The following is an 18652-nucleotide window of genomic DNA, read 5'->3' as shown; positions in this document are numbered from 1 at the left end:
ATTGCTGAACAAGACATGAATAGGACCTAATCTACAGCCAGGATGTGTTCAGGAACTGCAGTGGTGCTTTGGCACTTTACCAACTTTTCATGGAGACCAATTTTCAGTACATCTTCTCAAAAATGGTGATTCTTCAAAAGATCACATCACCACAATTGAACCTGAGAGATATTTCTCAACACAGAAAAAAATCAAGATCTTCCTTTAGAACACAATGTCTTAGTGCACTGGCCATGCTCTCTAGTGAGAAGTATCACCGCTGACTTTAACCATGGAGTCCTTGAGAAAAAGCCATCTCTCTCAGGCACAGAGGGGCAAAATTTATGGAATGAAAAAAAGAACATTGGATGATGCCATCAGACTCCCAAACCAATTACATCACAACCTGTGAACCTTGCGGAATTTTTTTTTTCTTTTGTAATCCTGCTCACTTAAATGTTTGTGCAATACTTCTGTAACCTGCACCTGAAAAGTCTACTCCAATCCCACCTTCTTTGCACATTATATGGATTTTTTTTTCACCAATGTAATAATTAATAAATTCATTTCCCCACTTTTCCCCTCTGTATGTCATCAAAAAGTGTGTTTGTTTATTATTCAGCATATATCTTTCATTACCTAAAGTAGTGGCTTTTGGTTTTGTTTTGTTTTTTGTCAGCGGACGCACACTCGCAAAGTAAAAATTTCCCTGGCACTGTTGTTGTTACTGTCAAAATTATGAACAAGTCTTGAAATAGGTATTTGCTTCTGGAATCAATGTATAATTCTTGGAATTATGCAGAACTTTGTGTTCACAATGGATAGCACAATTTTAAACAGAATAGCTGTCATCAATTCTTTCCTTCTATGAGGTGGTTATCATTCAAAGTCATTGACCATGTCTAAACGTATTCATGTTTTGAGGGTGACGAACTATTAGGAGTATATTTGACAGAACGGAATAGTTGAATACATTAAAATAAGAGCATATGTATTTATATAAACACTCTGGGCATTGGTATTGGCTGTACAGCTAGTGTATGAATGTATTTGTAATGTGTTTATTTTATTATCATTTGTTCAATCATGCGATTTAAAGTGCCCGGAAGGATGTGTCTGTCCTTAACCACTGGTGGAGGGATTAAAAACACAATTCGACTAGGCTGTAGGCTATATTGAATGAGCTAAAAATGCATACTTTACCTTACATGTGCAGTTGTGTAAGACAGTTCTGCTTTACAGTTCACATTTATCTTATTTTGTTATGGATGAAGTTATTCTAAATTTGTCTGTGTTTTGCAATCATTTTCCTCCTCATTCATGGTTATTACTAATGTATGTTAGTCTGCAGAAACATTAGTATAGTACATGTACACAAATAAGAGTTTGAAAAACATGCCAACGCTTGTCTATACAACCATTACCATGATAATGTTTTGTGTTGAAAGAAAAGAACAAAACAAAATACGTTCACTATCATCACCGGGTGCTCCAGAGAAGACATCTTGAGCTGTCCATTCTTCAAGGAGAGCTTGATGAAATGTTCACATACTTTGAATATCACTAACAACACCATATGTGGGTTTGCTAACTCACGTTTGTACGTAAAGATGACAGCCGTTCCCATCCAAATATGTCAACTCACTAGCGATAGCAAACCGGCCATTAAAGATTCAGAAAAAACATTGTATGAGGCTACGGAAGCGTATTACTGCCACACCACAACAAAAAAAAAAAAGGTCGCGTTTCACATTATTATGTGAAACCTATCACATAATTATGTAGGCATCAAAATGAGAGTCCACTTCTACCTGTCTTTCTGTATGGCACCTTGGAACGAGTGATTCACATAATAATGTGAATTGTTTCACATAATTATATGAAACATGACGACCTTTTTTTTGGTGTGGCAGTAATACGCTTCAGTATGATTCAAGTATTATGCTGTGATGCTAAAAACAGACTCGGACGGTTCTTAAAAATGCAAGTTATGTGATGCCAAAGCAAGCTCTCTGGAGAAGCTTCAACCTGCACCAAGAAGAATTTAATTGGGCACGAATATCAGTGAATACTTTTATTGTGTTTTATTCCAGTAAATGAATTATGTCACGTACAATGATGAGACTGGCATGTTTAATAATACAGGACCAGGTTTCAGGCATCGTAAATGCAGACAGGTTTGCCTAACATTGCTTCTTTCTAGCTGAGTCGAATATATTCATATTAAGCAGCAGTGTGATGCAATCTCAACATATCTTGGTGCGTCTCCTCTTAATGGAAGACTTGTAGGCTGACTTCCCGTGAAAGGTGGGATAACACAATGTTGATGGCATGATAGCTTGAATCTGAGCTTGCTAATATTTTTATATATATATATTTTCTTTATGGCTGCTTTGCGGCGTGGTGGAGCACCTGTAGAGCGTTGGCCTCACTGTTGTGAGGACGTTGGTTCAAATCCCGGCGCTCCCTGTGGGGAGTTTGGTTGTTCTCCCCGTGCCTGCGTGGGTTTTCTCCAGTGGCTCCGGTTTCTTCCCACATCCCAAAAACATGCATTAATTGGAGACTCGAAATTGCTTAAAGGTGTGATTGTGATTGAGACTGTTGTCTGTCTCCATGTGCCCTGCAATTGGCTGGCAACCAGTTCAGGGTGTACGCTGGTTCCTGCTCGTTGACAGCTGGGATTGGCTCCAGCACTCCTGCAAACCTCGTGAGGATAAACAGCTGAGAAAATGGATAGATGGATTTATGGCTGGGGTCCTTGGACAAAAGTTAAATATAAGTCTATTATTTACTTACACATATATGATACGACTCGAATGGAACTTGAAAATCGGATCTTGTCATCATTGTGGCTCTTTAAGATATTTTTTTAAACTAAACTCATTTTAGATGTTTAGGTTCCTATGGGCACTTTGACACAATCTCCTGTTATAGTGTTCCACCATTTACCTGTGCCAGATGTGCTTTGACCTATTTTTTAGAATGTGGAAGTGTGTTCCACATATGGACCCTATTCAATCAGTAATTCAGGTGGCTTATTTAAGACCAGTGTCAGAGTTTATAGTGGAAAAAAATAACAATTACCTTCTTTTATAGGTTAAGTATAAAGATTATTTTTCATATCCTGTGGTGACTATGTAAAAATTATATTATATTAATAAAGTCTATAATAATGAGCTGTGTTAGAACAAGTTAAATTAGAGTAGCTGATAACAGGTTGCCTAACTTATTGACAGTCTAAGACTGTGCCTTTGAAATCTTTAATGACCCTGGCAGTCATGTGTTAAGTTAAATGTCAAATGATGTTAAGAGTTCTATAAGTTCCTATGGTCTGTGGTCCTATGGTCTGTAAAGCAATAAATGTGCGTCAGCTGACTCCTGATATGTGATTACAAGCCAGATAGGCGGGTATGAGTGGAAGGAAAGTGCTGACCCTAAGTGTGTTTAAAAGATAGAAGCTGGTTGGAGTAGACGTTGTTTAGTGTGTACAGAAATACCACACACACATCACACTGTTGAAAATCTGATTTTCTTTGGTAATAAGAAAAAAACGCATCTGGTGGAGTATTTCAAAGTATTAGCCAAGCAAGTCACAAGTCCTAAAATTGGCGACTGGAGTCTGATTCAATCCACTTATCCTCACGAGGGTCGTGGACGTGCTGGAGCCTAACCCAGCTGTCAACGGGCTGGAGGCGGGGTACACCATGAACTGCTAGCCATCCAATCGCAGGGCACATAGAAACAAACAACCCGTTGCACTCACAATAACATTCAGGGAAATAAGTGCATGTTTTTGGGATGTGGGAGGAAACTGGAGTGCCGAAAGAAAACCCACACAGGCATGAGAACAACTTGCAAACACCAGACAGGTGGGCCTGGATTTGAACTCCAGTCCTCAGAACTGTGAGGCCAACACTCTAACCAGTTGTGCCATTGGGCCGCCTGATTCAAGTCATGTTAGCACTATATTTTAAATAGTGGAAAACAAATACTTTATGTCATGTATATGTGCATTTGTGTGTGCAGTATTTTCCTGCGTTCTCCATGATCTCACAGTGCCAGTGAGATCATTTTATTTCCAGCAACATCATGAAAATATGACTGCTGCAGCATGTACTGTATTCATGTTGTAGAATTTAATTGAATTTTATTTAGCCATAAATTTCCCACACTAATTAGTCCCCATACTACAATGAGGATTGAAATTAAGCTGATTTAATGGCTTAACAAAAGCTCGGACAGCTTATGCGGAAAGATGTTCTGGTGGGTTGTGTCGATGAATGAATTTTATAGGATCTACAAATATCTCCACAGGAGAAACTTCAAGATTACCAAGTCAGACAATGTAGAAAACGCCCATGCATGCTCGTGTTTCTCCTGCAAACTCACAGAGATTGTAATGATGAGTCTGCTTCAACTATGGAAATGAGCTCAAGTTGAAAAAGATATCTTTGCATTTCAAAACATGATCACAAAATAAACGAGAATCACTTCATATCCGCCCTCATTTGCCAAAACACAGCTACCCTAAATAAAGCGCAAGGTTTCACATGCTGGATCTTGTTTCTTTGTGCCAGAAAAGACTACAAGTCTAAGATCTCAAAATAAAAAGCTCGAGTTTAATGGATACATCGAGCCTTAGTGCAGCTTTACAGTGTTTGGACAGGTTGTGAGAAGCATTGAGGCCGAGTTTATTAAAACACACCATTTGCATGTGATTATGTGCTTGATGTGTTTTGGCTAAGAAAATTAATATGCCTGCTTTGCCCAAAGAAGTCTCCAGGAGAACTCTACTCTTCTCTTGTTAATGAGGCTTCTCCTTCTCCTTGACAACATGTTGCAAAAAAAGCCGCAAAAAGCCATAAAACACAGAAAGCCAATCATTTTCTACTCAACAACTCTTAGGAGGTATACCCAGGCTTTGGCCAATATGTTGCGCTGTGTCACAATGTCAACATTTATCAACTTGAGAGTTGTATTTAGGGCAAGTTCTGAAATGCATCACTTCAAAGTTCCCATTTTTGTTTCTTTTGGACTATAGACATTATGACATGACAAACAATTAGCTTATTAAAATGATTTACAATTATCAATAATTGGACTTTTGTAGTTTATTCCACAGATGTCAAACACAAGGTCCCAAGGTCAAATCCAACCCGCACAACATTTTATATGGCCGATGAAAGCAAATCATGTGCATCAACTTCCATGATTTTTGCTAAAATCAATCAATCAAACTGTGAAACTATCAAACTATTATTCTTGACTTCTTATCTAAATCCATCAATATGTTGTCTATCATAATAATGAATCACATTCATGATGGTTCTCTGACAGAAATCATAACGACAATATGGCGGGCGACAAAAATGAGTTTGACACCCTTGGATACCATAAGCCTCCTCTTTGTGATTCCACCCATATTATGTGCATTAGCAGACCAGTGGTTGCCAATCAAAATGTCATTTCAGCCTTTTGTTATCACGTTCTTTGTTGTCAACAGACACTACGTCGTGTAATAACAGGAGAAGTGTGTATTAAAGCGAATATGGTTACCACGACATCTGCTCAATGCTGCTTCAAAAGAGTTACGGGTCAGTTTTACAGCTGCACCTGGACCAGGAATAACGCTCGTCTATTAGATCTGAGGCTCTCGTAAACTGCTCTGTCAGATTCATAGTAAAATAAAACACCAGCTAAAATGCAGTTATCATTAGACTGCCCCTGTGGGTATTGATACACAATGAATATGCTGTCTGTATGCATTTCCTTTGCATAACAATAAGTATAGTTGCTTTTTTGACAACATAATGACAAAGTTGTATGACACTTCGTACAAGTACGAGACAATGATGTGAAGATTAGATAGCTATAAGTTGTTTTTGCCATTCCCGACAGATGTACAATACAACTTGGTTACACTTACTGTTCTACACTTGTAATAGATTTAAATATTTTGCGCTGTCTAACATGGCCTGGTTTCTCTGGTGTTTCTTGGCAGTGAACACTTGTACATGTTGCTCTAGCAGGTGTATAAAGTGTCGGCCCGGCCTGTGTGTGTCATGTCACATTCAGCTCATCTGTCAATGAAGTGGATTATTTCTTGAGAGAGCGGAATTGGCTGCACAGAATCAGGCCGCCATCAATCTTCAGGAGCGCAAGCAGGACGTGAGTGAGGGTGGGTTAGAGGCTTGCCAGAAAGAGAGCTGGGCTGCTTCCTGAACAGGTGACAAAGCAGTCAGACGACTGCTTACTCAATCTGAGCCTTAGTGCACCTATTTATAATGGAAACTTTTCATTTTTGATAGCAAAAAAAAAAAAAAAGAACAAAGATCTTCAACTAATTTGGTGTATGGAGTGTCCGCATTTATTTGCAAAGGGTATATAGGGTGGCTCCTCAAATGTCATCCAACAGGACAAGACAATGTGCTCTCTCTGGTTATCACCTCTCTGTTCACTTTGGTTATCTTCTTTTTTTGTCCATTTGTGAGACACAAAGACACTTCTTAAACTTTTATTACAAAAAACAAGCTGAGATACTGCGCATGAGGCAGCTTTGTCGTAAGTAACAATAACTCAATGTCCCCCAATGAGGCTGACAGTGGCATCATTGCAATGCACCCACAAAAACAATGTTGTATTACAGCCTTCTTGACACTACAATCTGAAAAGAACAAATGTTGTTTTATATGTCTCTTGGTGCCATGGTGTAGAGGTTAAGAGCGCACACTCCAACCACAGGGCGGAGGAGTTGCATACCCACCTGAGCAGATCTCTCCTCTGTGTCTTGGGGCAAGACCATATTGCAACCCATATTGCCTACGAATGAGTGTGGTTGGATATTTGGTGAATGGCCATAGGGGGCATATGCGCAGAATGGTAGCCACGCTTCTGTTAGATGGACCCCGAGCAGCTCTGACTACTCAAGTATCTTACCGCCACCAGGGTTTGACTGTGGAATGAATGAATAATCCATGAAAATGTTAAGCATCTTTGATTATCTAGAAGAGCACGATGTAAGTGTAATGCGTTATTATTAAATGTCAATAGATTTTATCAGTGTTTCTAGTGAAGTGTCTAATGCGCAGATATCATCCTGGTTGTAGAAATTAAATGAAGCATTTAGTTTTAGAAGACAAAGTGTTAAAGTACAAGGCGCAATGGGTTTTACAAGAATATATCTATATTTCCCACACAGCCACATCTGTTTATATCTGAGGATACTAGCCTCAGTGCAACTGGAGACATTCTCTAATTATAAAATCAATTGTAATTCAAGTATTCATCATAACATTTCAATTTTGAGAATGCAGCTCTGGTTGGTGGCACTCAGCGGCTGAGTAAGATTGATGTCAACCTAATCCTTTTCAAAAGAAAAACATGATACAGTAAATTATACAAATGCTACATTGCCCACTAGCAGTGAAAACAAATGGTAAGCCAGAGTATAAATCCAACTTCATAATTGTGATTGACCATCATCGCTTTGATGCCAGCAGATTGGAGTGGAAAATCATTATGACTGTACAACACAAACTTTTAATTCGCAAATGTTTCCTTGCTTGTCTCAGAAAAAAAGCCAAAACCACATATAATTCTATCGGTGTCGGTGTCAATGTTCCTTCTGGTGCTACTATTCAGTTATAACTTCTACAAATTAAATCAGTCTGGTGACATATACAACAAATTTGATCTTTAAAAAGATCAAAACAGGTCCTGAACAAGGCTTGGATATTCTTGGGTGATCCATGAAAATGTCAAACCGCAATGTTGCCAGTAGGAAAATTCCACATTAATGTGCAAAAATGTGTAAAGTACATGTCTTCCCATTTTAATGCAGTTAGTGAGTGTTACAGGGAAACTTCCAGAGAGCTCTGAGACGAAACCTTCCTGGACGACTGTTCTTGATCCATGCTGAGGGTGTATGGGGGGGGGGCTATTTTTTTTCCCGCTGTTTCACTCTGGGACCACTGCATTATTCAAAAGACACTTACTGAGGCTTGCACGTACTTGTACATTTTTGGCACCAAACCCGAATTGCCACCTGTCAAAAAAAGGAACGCTGGGAAGGAAAGCTATCCTTTAAAAATTCATTCATATCTCGGTGTCACCCATCCATCAAGCCCTTGTTCCAATTAACAGCAGCACGATGCTCGGAGAGCTTCCGATCATAGTTTTATGATTTTTTTCGTGTCAGCTGTTTCCTAGTAGAACTACTGTGAGTCAGTTTTCTGACATGCTGCTTAAAGTCACCAGCATTCTAAAACAGGCATGGATTTGGCTTTTTGTGTCTTTTTTTTCTGTGCATCAAAATGCAATGCATAGCACAGGGAGAACTAGGCAGAAGATAGCGTCTGTTTAACAGGCGTTTGGTTTCTGGAGAGAATCCCCGCTAATGTCTGACGGTTGAGCAAGGGATGGAACTCTCATTGTTAGAGGCTTAAAGAAAGCCTTTTTGCTTTCGACTAAAAAAGCTCCCCTTACCCGTAACACTCCCTCTTACACCATTACCAATGCTAGTAAGCTTTTTCATAATCAGAGAATTAAATCTGCCTCGGCTGCTTCCCTTCTCAGTTGCCCCTGCAGTGCAGAAGGCGTCTGGCTTAATTGGCAAAGGTTTTCATTACAAAAGAGGGAAACATAATTGTCATTTCCATCCAAGGCACAGAGATCAAAGCTCCCTTGGCTACCAGCACATTAATGGGGCTTTTGCCTCTAGCTTGTTGTAGTCATTTGCCAACAAGATTCAGGATGCAGTTGTCACCAATTTCTCACCCCATATCATGGGCTTGCCAACTAACTCACAATGTTGGATCAAGTGTAGAAGGAAACGCCACAGCATCAAATTATGTATCTTTGCATAAATACCCTAACATGTATATGAGCAAGGGAGTATGAGTAAATCTGAAGCAAATTAAAGGCACAATTAGTCATCATTCCTCTGTCCTTATTGTGTATGGCTGCAAGCATGGTGAATCATCATGTTACAGTATAAAACTGTGGCAAATCATCCTGACATATTGCAGCAGCTGCTTTTACCCAGCCAAAGCTGAGAAGTATAGACCCGCTGGAGGAAGTCACACCTCACATCCAAGTGCTGTGCGATAAATCGGACAAAGCTGTGCACTTACCCAGGGTGAGAATGTCAGTGCGACCAGGCCGGGCCACATGGTGCTGCTGGATGGTCTGGTAGAGTGTAGCCTGGCACAACAACAAGAAGCTAAGGTTGACCCACATGGCCAAAAACCAGGACATTCTGCACAGATTGTGAGACAAGTAATCAGAGTATTAATACAACTTGCCTTTGTTTGTATTTACAAACATAATACTAGACATCAGTAAACAAAAATTAGGGTTATCCTACCTCTCACCGAGTGAGGGTTGCTGTGTGCCAATCATTATCAATAAAGAAGATAATATAAGTGTCATGGGGTTTACCCATGCCTCGAAAGTAAGCTGCACTCTGCTTAATAACATCCAAGCAAATTCTATTTTAGTCAGTGTCTGACTGTCTTGGCTAGTGCAGAGGTGTTTTCTCTTGGGAACATGACATCAGTTACAAAACTCTCAGTTGTCTCTTTGCCATGTTCAGTTATTCCAATTTTTCATACATTTTCAGTTGCTTATCTTCTTCAGAGTTATGGGTAAACTGAAGGCTATCCCAGCTGACACCATGAAAGAGGTGGAATACAAAGCACATACAGATGAACTTGTGCCACAGTCCTGTATACACCGATGGACAATTTCATTTTCAGTTAAAAGAGGCATGGTTATATGACTGTATTCTTCAGAGACAACACGAGGATAACATGCAAACTCCACACAGAAAGGTCAGAGTAGATTGAAACTCATTTGTCAGCGATGAAGATGTACCAACATATACCTCCCTGTGCGATGACAGGTTAGTTTGGAAATCGATGATGGGTTTGACGTCCATCCATCCATCCATTATCTACCGCTTTTCCGGATCGCGTCGCAGGGGAAAGAGCTTCAGCAGGGATATCCAGACTTCCCTTTCCACAGCCACTTCTACCCGCCCTTCCGGAGGGATCCCGAGGCATTTCCAAGCCAGCCAAGAGACATAGTCTCTCCAGTGGGTCCTGGGTCATCCTTGGGGTCTCTTTCCGGTGGGACATGCCCAGAAAACCTCAACAGGGAGGCGTCCAGGAGGCATCAGAATTAGATGGCGCAGCCACCTCATCTGGCTCCGCTCAATGTGGAGGAGCAGCTCCTCGACACTGAGGCCCTCCTAGATGACCGAGCTTCTCACCTTAACTCTAAGGGAGAGCCTGGACGACCTGTGGAGGAAACTCATTTCGGCCGTTTGTTTCCAATTAAAATATTGAAGCCGATGGCATAGTGGGCAAACGATCACCATGTTTGCCTCACATTTCAGATGGTGCGGTTTCAAATGCAGACTCCAGCTCTCCTATGTGGAGTTTGTCTCTTCTCCTTATGATTGCGTGAGAGAATACTGCAATTTCCTTCCACATTCAAAAAAGATGCCTTTTCAGCTAATTGTAGACTCTAAATTATTGATGATTGTGAATAGTTGTTTGTCCATATATGCCCTGCGATTGACTGGTGACCAGTTCAGGGTATAACCGGTTTTCGGTTATTTTTTTTTAACGAAACCGTAATCGGACTTTCGAAATCGGTTGAAATTTCCAATAATTTCTTCCGGTTCCGGTACTCCACATTGCGCTATTTTTTCAACATCATTTCCACTTTTTTCAAGTTTCGCTGTTAGAGTAAAGTTCGACTCAAAAGAACATTCAGTTAAATCAAAGAAACATCAAACATGGCATCGAGGAAACGCTCGGTACACTTTCATGCCCTTTCTGAAAGTCCGAAAGAAGAATGTTAACATTAAAACATTTTTACAAAAAAAAAATTAACTTACACGAGTGCGTTGTTGAAAGCCACATTCAACAAGCTTGTTTGTCAATATTGTATACAAACTACCCCATTACTGCGAAGTAAATTAACGATCGATGGTGTAGCGCCGTAGAAAAGGAGTCGGAGGCGGAGTGTCGGACACAGGAACAAAACTTGTTTTATTAGCAGACATCAAAACACTACTCGCATAACGGAGGAACTCTGTGAACTCGTCACTCCGGAAGAGCAACAACAAAAACAGTCTGTGCGGAACCCTGCACCCCAACTCGAGGTCCCGCGGGTGAATTGACCCCTCCGTACAGGGCACTTAACCACGCCTCCTGAAGTTACATCACCACACGTGTGCTAACCTCAGACAAACAATTAGCAAACATGGCGGCGCAGGAAGAAAAGACGAGAGCGAAATTGTCCGATTTACCAGCTGATTTCTCACTCGCATTCTTAGCAAATAGTGAAATATCGTTGAAAAGCAGACAGCAGGGCTTCAACTATTTCAGCGAGGGGTATTTCAATGGTATTTCCATGCATATCGACGGAGAAACCATTGATATTACCGTGAGATCTTTCCGGAGACAGAGGAAGACCGAGAAGCCACATAAAATAATATATTATAACCCAAAGACGAATTCGTCATTGACAGTTTCCTATTTTCGTGTTACATTACACACTTGTGTGCAGAATCTGTATGTGTATCTGTATAGCCGTTTGTGAACCGCCGTATGAAGGAAAAGAAGGCGAGGCTTGATTTAGGAGTTGTTTCTCTCGTTTTCTTTGTGTAATGTCACGCGCTCCCCTCAATAATTACTCTTGAATTAGTGCCGAACCCACGTAAGTCCCGACCGAGTACGACAATCACTACTTTAGTGTCCTCAAACATCCTTCCTTCAGTCTTGGTGTCTTGGTGCACGTCGAAGGCTTTTAGGACTCGCTAGTCCAGTTTAGCTTAGTTCAACGCCACAAAGAGACACGTTTGTGCAGTCAGGTCCTCGCAAAGTATCGCTCAACACAGATCAAGTGTGTCATTCATTCATACGTAGCTATGTTATGCAAGCGAAGAACTGCTAATTCATTTATATGAGACATGTATTGAAAATCTAATATAGGGCATACCTTCGTGCAAACATAGTCCGGTTTAGCTTAGCTCGCTAGCCGGCAACAAAGAGACACGTTTGTGCAGTCAGATCATCGCAAAATATCGCTCAACACAGATCGAGTGTGTCAATCATTCACACGTAGCTATGTTATGCAAGCGAAGAACTGCTAATTCATTTATATCAGACATGTATTGAAAATTAAATATAGGGCTTACCTTTGTGCAAACATATCTGTTCTGGTTGATTTTCAATGGATTCAGTTGATCATGCGATCTTCCACAAAGTTTGATCCATCGAAGACATTTTTCGTAGTCGGTCTTCTGTTCCGGTTGATATTAGATGGATTCAGTTGATGATGCGGTCTTCCACAAAGTTTGATCCATCGAAGACATTTTTCGTGCTGGGTCTTTGGTTTTGGAAAGGGTACGAATTGAAGTCCACCAACTAGGCTTTCAGGATACCTGTCGTCACTATTACAAAGTTCGTGACTACACCTCTTAACCATATCTATTGTTAAAGAACCTAAATAAGCTATACTGGACCATGCAACGTTGCCTGAGGGAACTGCGGGTCCAAAAAGGGGTGTGGTTTATGCAGATCTCTGGCCTCTGATTGGTTAGCGACGCGGATGACGCAATTTCTACGGAGGGGTCAATTATGTAAACACCACAATGGTACCGGTTTTAAAACCGGTTAATCGTTTTTTTGCTACAGCTGTTCGGTTAAAACCGGTTATGAAAGTAAGCGTTTTTTTGCGATCCCTAGTGCCCGCTCGCCCACAACCCAAATAAAATCAGCGGTACACACAATAAATGGCTGTATTCAATACTCGTTGGATGAACAAGCGTGTGAATCATGTTGCTGAAAAGAAAGAGGGCTGATTTTCTTTGCTTTGTATGTATTTTTAAGAGCTTACATGTCATATAACTACCGTTTTGTCACTTAGTTGCTTATTTATGTATAATACACATTAACGCTCATGTTCATTGTTGCCTGCTTGGTGATCGATTTATATTTACTGTGGGTGGTCATTTGCTATGTATAGTAACTGGAGGAGGTTATTCATGTGTATGGATGAGTGCTACTGTAGTTACTTAATAGTGATGAAAAGAAAGCTATAAAATGACAGTAGCTGCAGTAGATTTTTCACAACATACAGTATGACTGGTTGGGTGCATCAGCGTCACTTTAAATTGGCTGATGCAAAACCCCATGCTTGGCCTTGTCTCTGACAGTGAGCTGACTTGGAGAGAGAGAGAGCGAAACAGAATGAGAAAGAGACAAAGCCAGCTACCATGACAACAATGTCCAAAATTCGAGCAAGGTAAAGGAGACAATTTGCAACTTCAGCAGGAAGGAGTAGGACCTTTACTGCCCCTTCGAACTCAGTGTCACTTGGGAGGAGAAGCGTCCTCATGCCCAAATCACTGGCAGACTTAGTGACAACCAAAAGGTGTACTTGTTTAAAACTTTTAGAACATTAACAACTTATGAATGCTCTATTTTCTATTCTATGTAAGGACCAAGGACACTATTTGGTTATAGTTGGTTATGTACTTAAGTATATCCACTTTTTAATGCAACTTCCGCGGCACAGTGGAGATACTGGTTAAATGTTGGCCTCACAGTTCTGAGGACCGGGGTTCAAATCCCATCACCACCTGTGTGGAATTTGCATGTTCTCACCGTGCCTGTGTGGGTTTTAATTGACCCCTATGGTTTCCCCCCACCTCTAAAAAAAACATGTGTTAATTGGAGACCCTAAATTGCCCTTAGGTGTGATTGTGAGTGCGACTGTTGTCTGCATCCGTGTGCCCTGCGATTGGCTGACAACCAAGTCCCACCTCCTGGGATAGGCTCCAGCACTCCCATGACCCTTGTGAGGATAAGTGGTTAAGAAAATAGATGGATGCCACTTCCTGTCCATCCAGCCACCCATTATTTTTTTATATTTATCAGTCAATCATAGCAACTTTGTCTTCATATATATATATATATATATATATATATATATATATATATATATATATATATATATATCCGCCCATTTTGTTTGTTTTTTTTTAATGAAGTAATTGGACACAATTACTGAGTGAATGGAGTATTGGACACAATTTGAATAAAACATGTAGTTGTTATTTTTTATCTAACACAGGATATTCATCCCAGAGATTGATTTACATTGTATCCTGTTCAGGGTCCCAGGTGGGCTGAAGTTTATCCTTGCTGACTTTTGATACACCTTGGCACGGGTCAATGTCAAACACTTACAGACAGCGGCATTTGAGTTTTTGATTTTTAACGGGTGTTTTTAAAACACGGGAGGAAATCGAACTATACACTGTGGCACCACTATGCAGTTCAACAGTGGTCAGAAAGCTAGTATTTAAAAAAATACACACATATATATATACATATCCAAACAGTATTTTGGTGAACGATATCATTCAAAACTGGACACCCACCCGAAGTTCCCTCAACATCAAGTCCTCTGGGACTGAGTCACATTGTCCCCATGAAATAAATGTGGAAAAAGTGAAAAAAACAATGTTCACCTGTTTTTGTCTATCACCAAAAAATGCATGATTTATTTTTCAAATAAAATAAATGACATCTGCATAACGGAAAATGATCCTGAAACAAAAATAACAGTTGCTGATGTCTTCTATCAGTGCCAAGACTTATGGTGACACCAGGAAGCTCTGATTTAATAAAGATGCTCTCTTTTCTGGGTCTTTTTAGTTTGTGTCACCATTGAATCCATTGCATTGGGACATTGAACACTTTCTCTGAACTAAACTCTGATTGACTATGCACTCCCATCCAGGAAAAAAAAGTGAATCAATCATTTGCTTTCCTTTTCTCTTTATATCCTACACTGTCTGGAATAAATGTCCTTTCCACTGACAGCCAATGCCACATGACACTTTTCACTGAAAGGGTGGTGTAATTGAACCATATAATATTACCTAAATATAAATATTCTACACTACTGTGACATTTTGAAATCCAACCCTGAGCCTCTCACAAATGAAAATGAATTGAATTTTAAGAAATTGTTCTAATGTAGTACCAGGAAAGCAAACATGATTTGTTATCACTATAAGGTACAACAATACTTGTACAATCTACAAAGTAAAATATTTTTTACCTGTTTCTGAGACAGAATAGTTTAAGAAAGTTTAGGATCATGAATGGAACTGAAATAAATAATTTTCGGATAAGATTGACCAGCTTTCTTTTAACACCTCAAACATGTTTACGTCTCCATTAAAAACATGAGTGCGTTCTGACTTGTGTTGATTCTTAGACATTAAATAAAAGGATGTGTTAATTGGGTAGATTACATCTCCTCACTTTTAATCAGACAACAAACATTTAGGTTTTTTTTTTCTCAACGCTGCGTTTGAAGCGAAATACGTCCCAAAAAATGCCAGACTAAAGCTCCTATTAGGCATGCATAAATTACCTTGAACGCCTCACCAAAGGGGAAAAAACCTGAAACATGAAGTGGTGACAGCCTTTTCTAAGATCCAGTCCTTTAAAGACTTTTTTTAAGCAGTCAGTGCCTCACCTCGACCGGAGCGCAGCTTTTGTTTTCTTCAAATTATAGTGGGATTGTAGACTTGCACGGACGGAATCACAAACATGAGCGCACGAGATTGCTGTTCCCCCCACAGCGGCAGTCAGTGTCATCATGACTTAACAACTGCCTATAAACTTTTTGCATTTTAGAAAGCATAACGCGTGACATCAGAAGTGAGTTTGCACGACATTTCACAATTTAAGGTTTCCAAAATACGTCAGTCGAGAGCAGCATGTGAGAGTTTCCTTCACAAAGTTCCACCTCGCTAGTCAATTCTCGTGCCCACATCCCCCCCCCCCCAAAAAAAAAAAAAAAAAAAAACCAGCATGACGCACAGCATTACCTGAGCGGTAAGTTGAGGAAGACCAAGGCTCCGATGGAATGGCTGCTTCCTCAGCAGACTCACGTCTCTGTAAATTCATTCATACCGTGAAAACCTGTGATTCCTGCCTAAAATTCCAGATGAGCGGACCCAACACAAAAGGCTGTTCTTTTCTCTTCCGGATAGTCCCTAGTCTGGATCGCACCTTTTCTGAATTCCTCGGAAGCACAAAGAGTCACAAAGCCCAGCGCAGCCTCAGGTCTGTGTCAGCCACTGCTTGACGCAAGCGTCGGCTCATCATGTCCCTGCTGTCTCAGCTTGGCACGTGGAGCTCTCTTTTCCTCTGCTTCTGCCTCACCCCTTGCCTCGCTCTGCTTAAGTGCAACTCCTATGTTGTGATGACTGGGAGCTTCTTTTGTACATCCCCAGCCAGCCTCACACTCCTTGTCACGCATGCAGCGGAAGGCTCCCGAGGAATGACTGCTCTGTCTTCTCTTGGCTGCGTCCCCTCATTGAGAAGCTGTGAGCCTCAGTCCTCTCTCCGAGCCACTAAGTAGAGAGTCTGTATCACAGGCAGAGCGCTTGTGTGAGTGAGCATGAGTGCATTAGAACGTAGCCCAGCTGGGAAGAGAGAGAGAGTTGCAAGGGTCTCATCGCATGCCTTAAAGTAAAACTGTCCTCTTCTGCATCAAATCTTCATCAGCAAATGAAGCACACTTTATTAACCCATCATTCTCGCCTCCCATCTGCCGTGACGGGAGACGCGCAAGTTTAGCCGCCAGCTCAGTACAATTCATTACAATTGCTTGGGTGTGACCATGTGCAAAAATGTCGAAGAGGGTGTGGACAGAGGGTGAGGGAGTATGCCCCTTACAGTCATCACCCGCCACCACTTGAGGCTTGAGAGGGAAATATGTTCCAAGCACGGGACTTTTAATAGGCGGTGGGGCACCTCGTCACAGTTTTGCAAACAGCAAACGCTCCATTAGTAGCTGGCAATGGTCCTGCTCCAAGTTTTTCCAGTGGTGAGTGAGGATTTGGGTTTTACAGCCAGTCCCCATTGCCTCTGCCAGACAAAGAAGATAAGCATCCCTTCGTGGCTTTCTGCAGAAGAAAAAACACATCTACAGCTTTGGCTGTTTGGCTGTGCGTGTGTGCGTGTGTGCACATGTGTGTGTGTGTGTGTGTGTGTGTGTGCGTGTGTGCGCATGTGTGTGCGTGTGTGTGTGTGTGTGTGTGTGTGTGTGTGTGTGTGGTGTGTGTGTGTGTGTGTGTGTGTGTGTGTGTGTTGTGTGTGTGTGTGTGTAACCATTGTTGGTTGCCTCAGTATGCCTGCCCAAAACGCCGTTCTGCATATGGAGGAATTAATGTTAGCTGCTAACCATGGATGTGGAGAACATGCCAAATCCCATCGTCATAGGCGTCTTTGTGATCTTTTTCAGCATGCAGTGCATACATATTTAATTGTATCAATGACTATATTTTTTATTGTTATTATTGGATCCATTCACATTTTCATCCAAAAGCATAGAAACAATGAGGTAAATTTCTTTATTTTTGCTGTAGGATGAATATATATGCCTTTGACATATCGGGTTCTGATAGACAAGATACTGAAGATAGCTGCTTTTGTTTCAACTCACCAATTATTCCTGTGACCATAGTTGGCATAACATGGGATGGGCATAGATGTGTTTATTGATTATTCAAATAATAAATAGCTCTGAATGCCTCTGCGTTTACAGATTCAAGTTTTCCCTCTAAGACATTTTTACTCATTAGAGGTGTTACTAACATGAAAATCAGGTAGTAGTTTGGGGAAGAGGAAAAAAGTCATTCTCAAGAAGATGGAATGTGGAAAAACCTTCTGAGCCAATATACAAAAATGGACTATAGCTAATATAGCAAGCAGTCTAAGATACTACCAACATACTACATTTTGAGGTTACGAATGAAGAGTCCAAGAATATGTTGTCATCACATGGTACAATAAGGCACGCCATACTTAAATGTTTTTCATTTTATTGTTTGACCCTTGACCCTTGTTGTTTGTTTATGTCTCCTACTATTGGCTGGTGATCAGTTCAGGGTGTACCCTGCCTCCTGCCCGAAGCTAGATGGAATAGACTCCAGCACTCCAGTGACCCTTGTGAGGATAAGCAGCTCAGAAAATAGATGGAAGAATGCATGATTTATATGTATGGCCTAGAAGTGCTTTTCATACCTATATGTTTTGGAATAATCACTTTACTACCCCATTGGCATAGATTATGGCACATTTACAATGGACATATCCCACGCAGGCATGGGGAGAAGATGCAAACTCCACACAGGGAGAGGATATATATATACTGTATATTCTGCACCCAGCCTCTTGCCCAGAGTCAGCTGGGACACAGGCTTCAGGTTACCCGTGATACCAGAAAGGATGAGCAGTGCCGACAAAACAGGGGCTGCTTTTCTACATCAGAATAAGGACAACTTGCTGTGACTGATGGAACAATGAATTCTGCTGTGTACCGGAAAATCCTGAAGGAGAATGGCCATCAGTCCGTGCCCTCAAACTCAAGTGTTCTTGGATCATCCACAACGATCTGACAGACAACAGCAAGTCCACCTCTGAAAGGTTTGAAAAAAAACAAAAGAAAATTAAGGTTTTAGGGAGGTCAAGTAAGGTTGTTTTTTTTTCTGAATAACTTTGTCATTTAAAAATTCAATTTTATATTCCCTTGGTTTGTCTCTGAGTAGTATTAAAGTTGGTTTGATGATCTG

The 18652-nt window shown here is 40.8% G+C and overlaps 1 protein-coding gene across 2 annotated transcripts in view; it reads right to left on the bottom strand.

Moving 5' to 3' along the window:
* LOC133507494 (chemokine-like protein TAFA-1) overlaps nucleotides 1-16438 on the bottom strand; it is a 182326-nt gene extending 165888 nt beyond the window's left edge. For both annotated transcript variants that reach the window (XM_061832574.1, XM_061832573.1), the window contains exons 1-2: nucleotides 15902-16438; nucleotides 9111-9235 (exon numbers count right to left, since the gene is read on the bottom strand). In XM_061832574.1, coding sequence (XP_061688558.1) covers nucleotides 9111-9234 — 124 coding nt within the window. In that variant the 5' untranslated portion in view covers nucleotide 9235; nucleotides 15902-16438. The remainder of the gene's footprint in view (nucleotides 1-9110; nucleotides 9236-15901) is intronic.
* Nucleotides 16439-18652: the final 2214 nt, after the last annotated feature.

The sequence above is a fragment of the Syngnathoides biaculeatus genome, chromosome 10 (assembly GCF_019802595.1).
Source record: "Syngnathoides biaculeatus isolate LvHL_M chromosome 10, ASM1980259v1, whole genome shotgun sequence".
Taxonomy (NCBI): Eukaryota; Metazoa; Chordata; class Actinopteri; order Syngnathiformes; family Syngnathidae; genus Syngnathoides; species Syngnathoides biaculeatus.
The sequence above is the reverse complement of the archived record's forward strand: the minus strand, read 5'-3'. Positions and strand labels throughout refer to the sequence as shown.